Raw genomic sequence first — 12607 nt, 5'->3', positions numbered from 1 at the left:
TATCTACATATTACTGGTTGTTGTTTTTTTTTATCAGTTTGATTATGGCGTGTAGTTTTCTTTGTGTTTATCCTGTTTGGGGTTCACTGAATTTTTTGAATCAGTGGGTTTATATTTTTCATCAAATTTGGAAAATTTCAGCCATTATTTCTTCAAATATATTTTCTTAAATTTTTATTTTAGAGAGACACTGAGCATGAGTCAGAGAAAGGGACAGAAGGAGAGAGAAAGAGAATGCTAAGCAGGCTCCACACTGAGTGTGGAGCTTGACACAAGGGCTTGATCGAGCCCATGATCCTGGAATCATGACCTGAGCCTAAATTAAATCGGACACTCAACTGCTGAGCCACCCAGGTGCCCCTCTGCAAATATTCTTATTACTCAATCTCTCTTTCCTCTGTTGTTGAGATTTTGTTTACATATATGTTAAACTGGTGATGAAGGTCTGTTCAGCTTATCATCCCTGTTTTCCCTTCGAGCTTCAATTTGGATAGTTTCTAGTATCCTGTCTTCAAGTTCACTGATCTTTTCTTCTCTAGTGTGCAGTCTGTTTTATTAGAAAAGCATCAAGTGAATTTATCATTTCAGCTATCCTAGTTTTCATCTCTGTTATTTCCATTTGGTTCCTTTTTATATCATGTCTTTTCTCATTATGTTCATATTATCCTTTAAATCTTTGAGCATATTTATGAAAGCTGTTGAAAGGTCCTTGTCCACAAATTCCATCATTCCTGTCATTTCTGTATGTTTCTGTTGATTGGTATTTTTCTCTTCAGTATTTAGTCATATTTTCCTGCTTTGCCTCACAAGTAATTTTTTATTCTGTGCTGCAGATTGTGATATTTGTTGAGCATCTGGATTTTGTTATCTTTCTTTGAAAGGTGTTAAATTTTGTTCTGGCAGGCAGTTAATTTACTTACAGATCAGCTTCATACTTCAAAGGCTTGTGTGTAAACTGTTAGGGTGGGTCTAGAGTGTTCTTATTCTAGGGTTAGAGTAATCCTAAGGCCTGACCTTTCTGGGTTTCAACTAAATGCTTGAGGTGTTCAGCAAGGTCTGTCTGCTTTGGCAGGTGGGAACTCAGACATCTCCTACTCTCGTGAGACTTCTGAATCTGTTCTCGGCTCACTCCCCCCCTAGGAACTGTTACCTTCCAGGCTGTGCAGAGGTTCATTCTGTACAAATCAGTTTGGCACCCATCAGATGCTTTAAGAGGCCCCTCTGCATATTTCTGGAGGTCTTTTTTTTTTTTAATTCATCCCTTTTTGTTATTCTGTCCTGCCAATTCCAGCCATTGTCAGAATCCCTGAACCCTGATCACTGTCTCCTCTGTTCACCCAGACTGCAGTGCCTTCTTTGGGCTCCACCCCTGTGCTGTGGTCCAGAAGGTCTCCAGGCAGAGACTGGAGTGATCTCACATCAGGTCTTCTGTCGTAAATCACGACCCTGCACTGCCTCCTGTTCAGCGTCTGAAAACTGTTGTTTTATGTATTTTGTCCAGCTTTATAGTTGAAGGAGGACAACTAGCCCTACACCAGGTAGTCCATCATGGCCGGAAGTGTAAGTTCTCTGGTTCTGTCTCGAAGACGGAAATCCCTGAGAAAGCGTTTCCAACCTAGACTCCTTTTGCACCACATCGTCCATTCATTCCCGCCTCCGGCCGTTGAGCATGCTCTTCCCATTTGCCTCAAATGCATCTTCACCCTCCTCTGCCTGGTGAAGGTTTCAGGGAGACCACCTGGTCTATGTGGTTACTTTTCTCGAATCCTTACATTCTCTGAATCTTTTTGTTCCCATTGAATTTTTCATTTTACAGAAAGGGGAGACCACCGTGCTGTTATTTTTAAATATCTCCTATATATAAACATCTCATGTGTGTTCTTCATAAGGGCAGTCAGCCAGTCTGTCTGAAGCTCTTTGTTCTTTTCCCAGTGAGGGCTCAGGTAGGAATTCCAGCCTGATAACATCCCATGTGAGAAGGTCAACAGATGGAGCAAACTGCTGAGTGAAATGAATTAGGAGTCTGGGAAGTTCATCCTGCTTGGTCCGTACCTGCTGTGTGACCCTGGAGTGGTGCCTATACCTCTCTGAGCTCCGTGTGCCCCTTTGCCTTAGAGAGACCCCTGTGGCCAACCAGAGGGTAACACATGAGGTAGCTTCTCATGTCCCCTCCTGGGCATCCCATCTTTGTTGTGGTCTGTTTAAGTGTGGTTCTGAGTTTTGCTTTTCTGGACATTGAGGCATTGGTTCTCTGATTCCATGATACCTCTTGAGTACTTCCTGTATATCAGGGAATGTGCCTGGTCCTGAGTACATGGTTGGGCCTAACTGTCAGACTCTGTCCTCACAGAGCATTCAGGCTAATGGGGAAAGAGACCCCAACCAAAAGACCACAGCATGTGTCATTATCATAGGTGGTGATCAGTTCTTAGAAGGGAAGTGGACAAGGGACTGAAAATGACCAGGTGAGGTGTCAGGGGCAGTTATGAGAGGAAGTGATGCTCATGTGGAAATATGCAGGACCAGCACTAGTTACCCAGGCAAAAATTGGAGGGAAGATCATTCCAGGCAGAGGAAATAGCATGTGCAAAGGCCATGAGGCTTGGAAGACACAGAGGGTGTCCTAGAATGGGAAAACAAGAGATGAGCAGGTCCCAAGCCTGAAGATTTATTATATCATGTGCTTCGTGGGTGTCCCTGAGCTCCCTGCCACAGGGAACGAGGGGTCTCTCACACAAATGGCCAGGATTTTGACATCAGGAATTGTAGACCATGGAAAGGTCTGATCAGAGGGTCTCCTAGAAACAGTCCTTCAGGGTACAGTCTGGGGCCTAAGAAAGAAAGCAAGTGTATTGCTCAGAAATTCTCTGTTCCTTGTGTCCAGGTTCCCAGCATGTGTGGGTTGAGGCCAAAGGGGACCACACGGCCTTGTGCAGAGGCCTCCTTAAGTAGCTGGCAAACATGAGCTCCTGTCCCATCCTGGCATGGACTTCCTATGCCACTGTAAACTTATTAAACATTCTGGGTCTCGGTTTCCTTATTCCTAAAAAATGCGAGTAACAGCTATTCACATTTGAAGAGCCATTTACCATTCAAGGTACTTCTGTGATTTTGTGTGTTCTTGGATCCTCACAAAATCCCTGTGAGGCTGGTCGCACAGAGGTGGGTGTCTCACTTTTATTGGTGAACATAAGGGGAACAGGTGGGGTACAAAGGTCAAGAGAGGGCAAGTAAAGAGTCTCAAGAACTCAGAGGCCAAAGGTGAGGGACCTGGGATCCAGAGGGGGCTTCACTTTGCTCCATACTTAGTCCCCAAACTGCTTCAGGGAGATAGTAGGGAACTCAGAGATACGACTCTGGACCATGCCATGGAGTCTGATGTGTAGGTTGTTTGGGAATCGTGAGATGAGCCGCTCTTTTGATTGGACTCCGGGACCTCTAAGGTCCTTGACTCCAAAAGGGAGCGAGAGAAGAAGGAAACTTAAGGAAGTGTCGTTCCCTACCCAGACCTCTGTAGTTTGGGATTAAGGAAGTCAGACTCTGGAGAATGGGAGTGCAGAGAGTGGACAGACCTGTGTCCTCTGCGGGCTGCGGCCTTGGGGACTCCTCCTAGGACGGGCGGGTGAGGGCCTGCTTTAGGGGGCTGTGACTGGAGGGTCCCCCAGCTCCTGGCATGTGGCCACCACTGAATGAAGGAGGAGGTGACCCTCCAAGGGGGCAGCCTCCATCCTCTGAGCTCGTCTCAGTGTCTCAGGGTGGTGAATGAAGCACCGAAGACTGGCTTCCCTTGTGACCTTGGGTAAAGTCCTGCTTCCTGCTTCTCTGGGCCTGGGCTTCCTCATCTGTGCCAGGAATGGCCGACGGTGGAGGCCCAGGAAGTGCCTTTTTATATTTTGGCTCTGAAAGCAGTGGGTGGAGTGGCTGAAGCCCAGGATGGATGGATACTGTCCTGCGGGCAGGGGTATAATGAAGCCCCTCCTGCACCCCCAGATGCAGGGGGGCGGTGACAGCGGCCTTCTTGGGCAGCTCTGCTGTGGCTGGGATGTTGTGTGTACCAGTTCCTGTGAGATCTATGAGCCCCCTGGCCAGCACCAAAGCAGTCCCTTCCCATGCTGCCTGGTCCCCTTTTCACCTTCGGAGGAAGAGTTGCAGTTGAGTGAGCAGACCCCCGCCCCCGTTCCTGTCTGTTTTAAATGTGGGGGTGTGGCCAGGTTCAGGGCTTGGCCACCTGGTAGTTTATGGCCCCGGGCAGTGCGAAGGAGGCAGACCATTGCCCGCCCAGGACGGCCAGGGCAGTCGTGGAGGCCACCGAGGGGTCAGCCCCCGGTTCTCAGTGACTCCAGCTCCTGCAGAGAATTCAGGTGAGGGAGGCAGGGGTTCTGGGAAATGGTGACCCAGACTTCCCAAAACACCACCAGGGAACTGCTGCACTTACTTGAATTAAAGTGACAGGGTACACTTAAGCGGTGTCCCCAAGGCAACAATACCGTCAGTGCCCAGGGGGCACCACCACAGTGCCCAGGGGGCCAGGGGCCTCTTCCCCTAAAACCCTGAGGCGACATTGAGCCCCTCTGCTTTCGCCTCCCACCACTAGTCAACTCCAGCATGTCCCTGCCTGTTCGCTTTCTGTCATTACTTCTGAGCCAGGCTGCCTTGGCTTAGGAGCCAACGTTCTAGAAAATGCTCTCGTGCCCGGTTGACTAATTCACGTTCCCCCAAGCGCAGGTCATAGGCTGCGTTCATAGACGCTGAGAGCCTTGGGTGAATCAAGGGTTATGGGTGAACTTCCCATTGAGCTGGTCAGTGGCCTCTGGGAAATTCTGAGTGTTAGCTGGTGATCAGGCTTCCCTCTAGGAGAAGCTGGGGAAGGTTCTAGAATCTTGGACTTTCTTAGGCTTTTGAGTAGAAGTGACGTCCTCTACCCTATGGACGAAGAAGAGGTTTTGAACCTTGAACGTGGGGTTCTGTGGCCCAAGAGGCCACTCACTCAGCCAGCTCCGAGGGCCCACGGGGACTGAGAGCATGACCCTCTCAGGTACCGCCCCTGGGTGGGAGCCACCGGACGATCCAGACACAGGCTCTGAGTGTTCACATCCGGAGGTCTCCCCATCTCCACGCTTCGTGGCAGCGAAGACCCAGACGAACCAGTCGGGGAAAAAAGCTCCGGCCTCCGTGGTCCGATGCGCCACCCTCTTACACCGCACCCCTCCAGCCACCCAAACCCAGACGTTCCGCACTCCAAATTCGGGATCTCCGGCAAGCAAGGCAACTGCAGGTACCAATGGCCTATGTTACCTTCACACTTCCTCCACTCCCTGCCCTTCTCTCCACCTGCCACAGCTGTGCCCGAGGTCACTGTTCCCTTGCAAGAGCGAGTGGCGGTCCCGTGGCTCTCTGGGACAGATCTGGGTTCCAGCTGTGCCTCTGGCTGGCTCTCACCCTGGTGAGCCACCTAGCCTCTCTGAGGCTAGGTTTTTTTTACCCTAAATCAGAGGGTTTGTATATGATGGTTTGCAAGCTTTTTTTTTTTTTTTTTTTTTTTTTATGAGTAGGAGAATATTTTTCCCAAAGTCATGGCCCAAGGTGTTAAATTGTTTTTTAATTGCCAACATTTGAGCATTAGGAGATTTTACATAAGGCGGTTGATTTCTAGCTGACATTGGAAGGTCAGTGGATGCCATCTCCAGTGTTTTTGAGTCCATGCAGAAAGGGGCTCTACCTCCAGAAGGTCTGGACCCACTCCCCTAGAGGGCAACAGTTGGCTTTGGGCGGAGCCACAGTGGCCCCCTTGAATAGAGCTGTCCAGTATCCCGCAGTCCTTACCACTCCCTCCTGCCTCCCCAACACAGTGGCCGCGTGGCAGGTGTCATTCCTCATTGTGATCACACTGTTGTCTGTCTTGCATTCAGCCCGGTTCATCCATCTACATTGCCTGCCTGGACCCTCCTGGCATGAATTTGCATCCCCCAACTTTCTGAAAAACCCAATCTAAAAAACTCATTTCTAGGAAGAGCTGCTCTCCTTGAAGCAGAGTGGTTGACCAGAAGCTCTGTTCTCTTAGCCTCCCCCTGCCTGGTACTACCTGGGAAGCCCCTCCCTGGGCCATAGCCTGGCAGGAAACCAGTGGATGCCAGCTCCAGTGTTTTCTTGAGTCCACGCAGAGAGGGGCTCTGGCTCCAGAAGGTGGACAGGCAGTGAAGGTACACAGCAGCCACTGCTCCCGGGAAAATGGATTAAGACACACTGGATGCTGAGTAGTGGCTGTCAGGACTCCTGATTCGTATCTGGGTGGAATGAGCCTTGGACTGACTGCCAGGATGTGTGGGGTGTAGGATAGAATGATGATGTGGTCCTTCTGGGCCTATGGGCCTTTCATTGCCCTCGAGAGGACCAAAGCCATCAGTTAAATACACAAGCGACCGAACAGGACTTTGTGACGCGAACCAGTAGCTTGGATGAGCGAAATAGCCAAGTGGTTGTCCTTTGCCTTTACTCTTTGATTCAGGAGGCTAGTTTTGGGCAAAGATTTGGTTCTTAAAAACGTTTGCAAATAGGCTTATTGTGCCTAGGGTCTTCCAAAAGAGGAGTAAGCAGTCAGTCAACCTTGAAGGTAATGGTTTTCCAGGTACAGTGCTGAGAAAAGCCAATAGGCATTGTATTTTTTGCAACAGTAGTCATAAATTGGTTAGAAACAGACTGGCCATCGTGGTCTCATTGATGATAAGTATTGGCTCAACTCAATAATGGGATCCTGGCTTTCAGGTAGATCTTGCTTTTGCTCTTGACCTTGTGGCTGGGAGTTTTTACACCTACGGTTTCTGCAGAAAATTGCCTGCAAGGGCCGCGTGGTCTATGTCGGCTCTCAGACCTCAGCGCCTCAGAGTAAGTGTCCAGCAAGCTATGGCATGTGCCTCTGGCTGCCTTCGTGTGACCTGGGAGAGTTGCGGTGGAGGTCACAGAGCAGAGGAGGTCAGGTTGTGAACAGGAATCTGCATGTCCGAGCTGGAAGTTGTCCTCGCCCTTAACCATGGTAGAAGGCCGTGCTCTGTGTGTACGTGCGTGCCTGTGCGTGGGACTTGACCCACAGTGCCACCCTCTGGTTTCCAGACCAGAGGTGCCGATGCAGGGATCGCTGGTCAAAATTTGCATCTGCAGTATGGGCTGAGCGGTAAAGGGGACTAATTGTAGGAGTGTGTAACCTTGGTGAGGCTGCGTGAAATTCCTCCACAGATGGGTAGCCATTGAATGCATAAGGGTGAAGGTGAAGAAAGGAATCACTTCCTCTCCCCCAGATCTTTTTAAAGAGAACGATGCATCTGCCTCAGGAACGAACTCTCCTTATTCTGCCATCGGAGAAGTGAGGAGCACACCCAGCCCCGGAACTGGATGGCCTCACCTCCCTGTCTTTTCATCTATAGCGTGGGAATGACAATGTGAACCTCATAGGGCTGTCGGGAGGGCTGTGGGAGACCACAGGCGTAAGGTGTGCGGACCATGCCTGGTGCGTAGCAGGTGCTCAGTAAATGAGAGTCCCCCCACCCCGCTCCGCTAGACAAAGACTTAAGGGTCTTTGCCGACGTACAGATGGTACCTTGAGGTGGGCTGCTGGGGAGCTGTCAGCCCAGGCATTTTACAGATACCTTCTGAAGAGTGGGTCTCCCTTGTGATGTTACCGATAGCCTCCGCAGAAAGGGAGGCCATCTCAGGAAGTATCGTTGGGCTCAGGAGACAGAGCCTGTAGGAGCCACCTGTGGCTTCTTTCCCCATTACCCCATCATCTTCGGGAACCCTGGACCCCAGGGTCTGGGCACTTGCCCTTCTGACATAGGGTGGTCTGGGTGACTGGCATTTCCCAAAGTGGGTTCCGGGGATCGCCATTTTTGAGGGATTCTAGGAAACCTGCTATTTTTTTTAATGGGCTTCAGTGGCTAAATGTATTTGGGAAGGTTGGGTCAAACAAAGCTAAATGGGTCTCTTTCTGGTGGAGCTTTCTCAGAGCCTCTGTTGTTTCCCCTTAAGGACCGGGTCAGCTGCTCTTCCCAACTTGACTTGCTCTCAGGAGCCTTTATCTCCTGGAACGTCCAGCAGCCCTAGTGCCAAGAGCAACTGGGAAAAGCAGAGCTACCTTCTGGCTCAGATACTCTGTCTCAGGGGTGGGGCTGGGGACTAGACTCTGGTGTGTGTCCTCCTGGTTGGACCCCGTGTCTTCACCCCAGGGTGTCCAGGCAGCACCGGAAAGGCGCCACCTGTACACAGAGGTGCCCCGGGAATCACTGGAGGAGCCAGTCCCTTCCCCGGGATGAACTCTGACCAGGCCTCACCTGTCTTTGGGCTCCCGGGGTGTGGGGCTGCCCCCACTCTGCCCGACACACCTCCTCTCTAAGGATGCCCTCCGCCTGGCTTGGGGAGCTGGGGTCGGCCATCTGGCCCTCCTCCTCTGCCAGGGCCTCCACCAGGACACCGTCTGTCACACTGCCTGCCCGTGTGTGGAGCCTGAGGCAGCAGAACCTGGCAGAACGAGTGGTGGGTGGCAGGTCCAAGTTACTCAGTGTCACCAGAGCGGCTCCTAAGGAGCCAAAGGTGGGAGACCCAGGCTCACCTGCCATGTGCCCGCTCAGCTGGATTTCATCCATGCGCACTCGGACGGGTCACGCACGCACGCCCCCGTGCCTGGCCCTCTGCCCCCTCTGGGTAGTGTGGGGGGCGTCTCTTGGGGCCCTGACGAGGGATCAGGCGACTCGGGTGAGCCTGAGGAGCTGGGGTCTGGTTTGGGCTCCTGGGGCCCCTCAGCGTGCAGGTTCCCAGCATAAAGCCCTGGGCTCTGCCAGCCCTCATGCCAGGGCGGTTCCGAGGTACCCTGGCCTCTACGTCCCCTGTCACGCCCTTCCCTTTGGCCCTCGTAGCACTAACCAGTCACCGCTGCTTTCTCTCGCTCTCTCCTGTCCCTACCCAGCAGAAAGCGCTTTCAGTCGGAGAGTAGAAGGCAAAGCACAAAACCACTTCGAAGAGACAAATAGCAGTTCCCAAAACTCCAGCGGTGAGTGTGCCCTGTGACGGCTGTCGCGCCCTGTGGCGCCCAACCCTCCTGCCCACGGTGGCGGCGGTGTTCTGGGCTGGGCTCCTCATGGTCCGTGCTGGCGTTCTTGGGAGGAGATTGGGGGCGGGGAATCAGAAGGGGGTCAGGGTGAGGCAGAAGTGGGAAGGGCCTTTTCTTCCAGGGGCCTCCCTCTGGGCCTCAGGAGCATCTCAGGGGTCTGTGGCTCTTTGTCTCTCCCTCCTCCCTCTAACCCCAGAGACTACAGCCTTGGCTCCAATGGCCCCGGAGGAGTAAGACCGCTGTTGCTGTGTTTTTAGGGTGAACGTGGTCTTTCCAGGAGCGGCAACGGGGGTGCAGTTAGAACTATAGCCTGAGAGCCAGAGACTCTTGAGTTCTGGCCCCATTTTAGACCAGAGGCCCTCCAGAGGTACCCCTCAGGCTCCAACCTGCCCGAGGAGGTTTGTCTGAGGTTCCCGGTGGTGTTTTGGCGCCCCCTGGTGGCTTCCCCGAAGTACCTTAAAGCAGAGCAGCCAAAGGCTCCCCCAGTGGACCCACAGGAAGCCTAGCTAGAGCCATGGGTGGTCACGAGCAGCCCCTGTCCAAAAAAAGGCGCAGCAAGCCGGCCTGCACAGTGACAACCAGGGCAAGATGAGAAAAGAATTCTGATCCTTTGGTTACGTTAAGGCAGGGTACCTCCTTGCTTTCTTGCACAGCTGAAGTTGAATTCACCAGAATAGGTGTTGGTCTGTCACTGCCGAGGCCCAGGTGACTGTCAGTCCGGGCCTTTATGAAACAGCCAGGAGCCCAGAAGAACACGGAGGCTTCTGCACAGTTCAGTGAGCTCCAGCTTTGACCGTAGTCCAAGTGTGAACCCCAGCTGCACCACCTGCGAGCTGGTGACTCGGGCCAGCCTCTTAATTTCTCCTCCGCTGTAAAGGTGGAATCAGTCGCTCACACGTCCCTGTGGTGGCGGACGGTCAGTGCCCCACAGAGATTCCGCGCTCACGTGGTAGGGTGGGGTGGTGGCGGTGGTCTTCAGTGAACCAGGTGGTACGTGGGGTGCCCCGAGGAGAAGGAGGGGGGTGTGCTGTGGGAGCCCGAGAAGATTACCGTGATCCCCTAAACCCTGGAGAGCTGCTCACCCTTTTGGGACATGGCCTCCAGTCTCCAAAAGGTGAGCCCAGAAGTGACGGAGTGACTTGCCCCAGGCCACTCAGGAAGAGGTAGAGCCAGGACTGGAGCCGCCACCTCCCAGGGAGCCTTTCCTCCGCAGTCAGGCTGCACCCCCTGCCTCTCCGTCTTCCAGAACAGTCTCTCAGAACTGGGGCGGGGGACTGAAGGGTGAATCGCTGCCGCCGGCAGCCAGCATTTATTGAGCGCTTACTACGTGCCTGGCGTGTGTTCAGAGCTGTATGTGTCTTATCTGTTTCCATCCTTACCACAGCCCTGGGTGTTGGGGGAGGAGGGTCAGTGTAATTGTGATCCCCATTTTCTGGATGAGGAAACTGAGGCTCAGGAGAGGTTGATCATTGGCCCAGGTTCCCAGTGTGCGAGGGGTGGTGCTGGGATCCCAGGCCTAGTCCCGCTGGCCCTCCCCTGCTGCCCTCTGCGTTTGAGGCTCACCTGACAACACCAGGAAGCAGGGGAAAGTTCCAGCAAGCAGAACCCTTCAAGGCACAGCACAGCCCTCCCTGCGGCTGCTCGGGTGTCCAGTGCCAGGATCTAGAAGCAGCTCCCAGCTCCCTGTCCTGCAGCAGCCACATACGGACATTTTCTCATTCGCGCGCTGTGGGCTCACTTTCTGGGAGTTGAGGGCGTCCTCGAGGCATGGCCCTGGCTGACCTTGCCCTGCCCGGTGCCCCGGCACCAGCCCCGAATGTGAGCCTGGCTCTCAGATATTCCTCCTCCTCTGAGAGCCCCAGTGGCTCACTGCTTATTAAGAACAGAAGTGATGACAGTTATCTGAGAGCACTGGGACGGGAAGAGACTTAGCTAAACTGTTTCTCTTTTGCAGAAACTGCAAGTCCCCTGATTTCCAATCCTTTCCCTCTCCTACAGAGTAAGTGATGGTCCCATGGGGGGCTGGAGAGGGCAAGGCAGGGCAGGGAATGATCTCAGCCAGCCGCACCCAGCTGCACACTCCGGACCTCCCTAGAGCACCTGCCCCTTAGGCCGCCCTCGGGCAGACCTGACAGCCAGCAGAGGCAGGAGGAGGGCCCAGCCCCAGCGGGGAGGGGGAGTTTGGACGGGGGGGCGGGCGGAGCCCTGAGCAGCCTGCCTCTGCCACCCCGGCCCTGGCAGGAACCCAGGGGGCAGCCTCAGGACACCTCTTCCGAGCCCATCTCAGCCTCCCCGTGCGTCTCTTGGTCACTCTTCTTCTTCCCCCTTCTTTCCTCTTCCTCCCTCTTTTCCCTGTGTCAGGCGCTGACTTGAGTGCTGGGGACAGAGGTGGAAGCTCAGGTCCCCCCCCCCCCCCCCCCCCCGCCTATGTGGTCCCATTCCTGCGTGTGCTGTTGTCCCTCCCGCCCGCCTGCTCTGTCTTCCCCGTCCTCACCCTGTCCTGTTTGCTCTTGCCTCTTCTGTGGCTTTCTCCACTTTCCGCCTTTCGCTCTCGCTTATTTTCCGCCCCCTTTACTGCCCTCTGTGTTCTTTGCCTTGTTTTCATTCATTCATATACTCGTTTGTTGGCTCACGGCGACGTCTGTGCAGAGGGTGGGCTGTGGAGCACGCGAGACATGGTCTCTGCCCCCGGAGAGCACTCGGTCCGTTAGTGTCGCCCCCTCCCCGTCCCCAGGGCCCAGAACAGTGCCTGACACACAGTAAGCACTCAATAAATGTCTGCCTGGTTGGATTAGACGGTCTGTTTATCCGCAAGTCCCCCTCGGCATTGCTTCTGCCCCCGAGCCCGTCCCTCGCTAGTCAGTGACGGGGGCGGGCAGGCGGGGCCCGGAGCCCCAGTGTGTGTCTGGGTTCCCATTTCCAGGGCATCCTAGGTGGTTCTGCCCCTAACACGGCCTCGTTTCTCCCCCTCCCGCCCCAGAGCCCTACACCTGTGGCGCCTGTGGGATCCAGTTCCAGTTCTACAACAACCTGCTGGAGCACATGCAGTCCCACGCAGGTAAGGGAACCGGCAGCCGCCTCCCCCCGGGTGCTGTCCCCGTTAGTCCCCTCCCTCATGGCCTGCCCGAAGGCCCCCTTTCCTGGAAGTGGAAGTGGCCACAGGACGTGGGACCTGCCCTCAGGGGGCCCCGGGGCCTCACAGGGGAGGTGTGTACCTGGGAGGTGAGTGCACAGAGAGGGGCACGAGCTGAAGAAGGCTTCCCGGAGGCTGTAGTTCTTGAGCTGAGCCTTAACGCCAGATAGGAGCTGACCAAGAGAGACGTCAAGGTATGGTTTGAGATCTCGGGCGAGCAGAGGCAGGAGAGGTGCATTCGCCGTCACACTCCCACACCTGACGGCCGCCGTCCTGATGGAGCACACCCCGGTCCCCTGGAGGGGCGGGGATGGTGCACATTGACAGGCCCCACCCTGATTTTGGGGTCTGCAGGTCCCAGGCGGGGGCTGGTTTCA

At 54.2% G+C, this 12607-nt stretch overlaps 1 protein-coding gene across 25 annotated transcripts in view; it reads left to right on the top strand.

Annotated features, from left to right (window-relative positions):
- The window catches only part of ZNF618 (zinc finger protein 618), a 377016-nt gene that overhangs the window by 345150 nt on the left and 19259 nt on the right, over nt 1-12607 (top strand). For 10 of the 25 annotated variants that reach the window (XM_047828947.1, XM_047828945.1, XM_047828943.1 and 7 more), the window contains 4 exons: nt 5036-5275; nt 8954-9037; nt 11052-11096; nt 12078-12155. The exons of 2 other annotated variants lie outside the window; for them this stretch is intronic. In XM_047828947.1, coding sequence (XP_047684903.1) covers nt 5036-5275; nt 8954-9037; nt 11052-11096; nt 12078-12155 — 447 coding nt within the window. The remainder of the gene's footprint in view (nt 1-5035; nt 5276-8953; nt 9038-11051; nt 11097-12077; nt 12156-12607) is intronic. 13 more of the 25 variants (XM_047828950.1, XM_047828955.1, XM_047828956.1 and 10 more) reach the window with 7 other exon arrangements.

Source organism: Prionailurus viverrinus, chromosome D4 (assembly GCF_022837055.1).
Source record: "Prionailurus viverrinus isolate Anna chromosome D4, UM_Priviv_1.0, whole genome shotgun sequence".
Lineage (NCBI taxonomy): Eukaryota > Metazoa > Chordata > Mammalia > Carnivora > Felidae > Prionailurus > Prionailurus viverrinus.
Note: the sequence above shows the minus strand (reverse complement) of the source record. Positions and strands in the feature narration are given on the sequence as shown.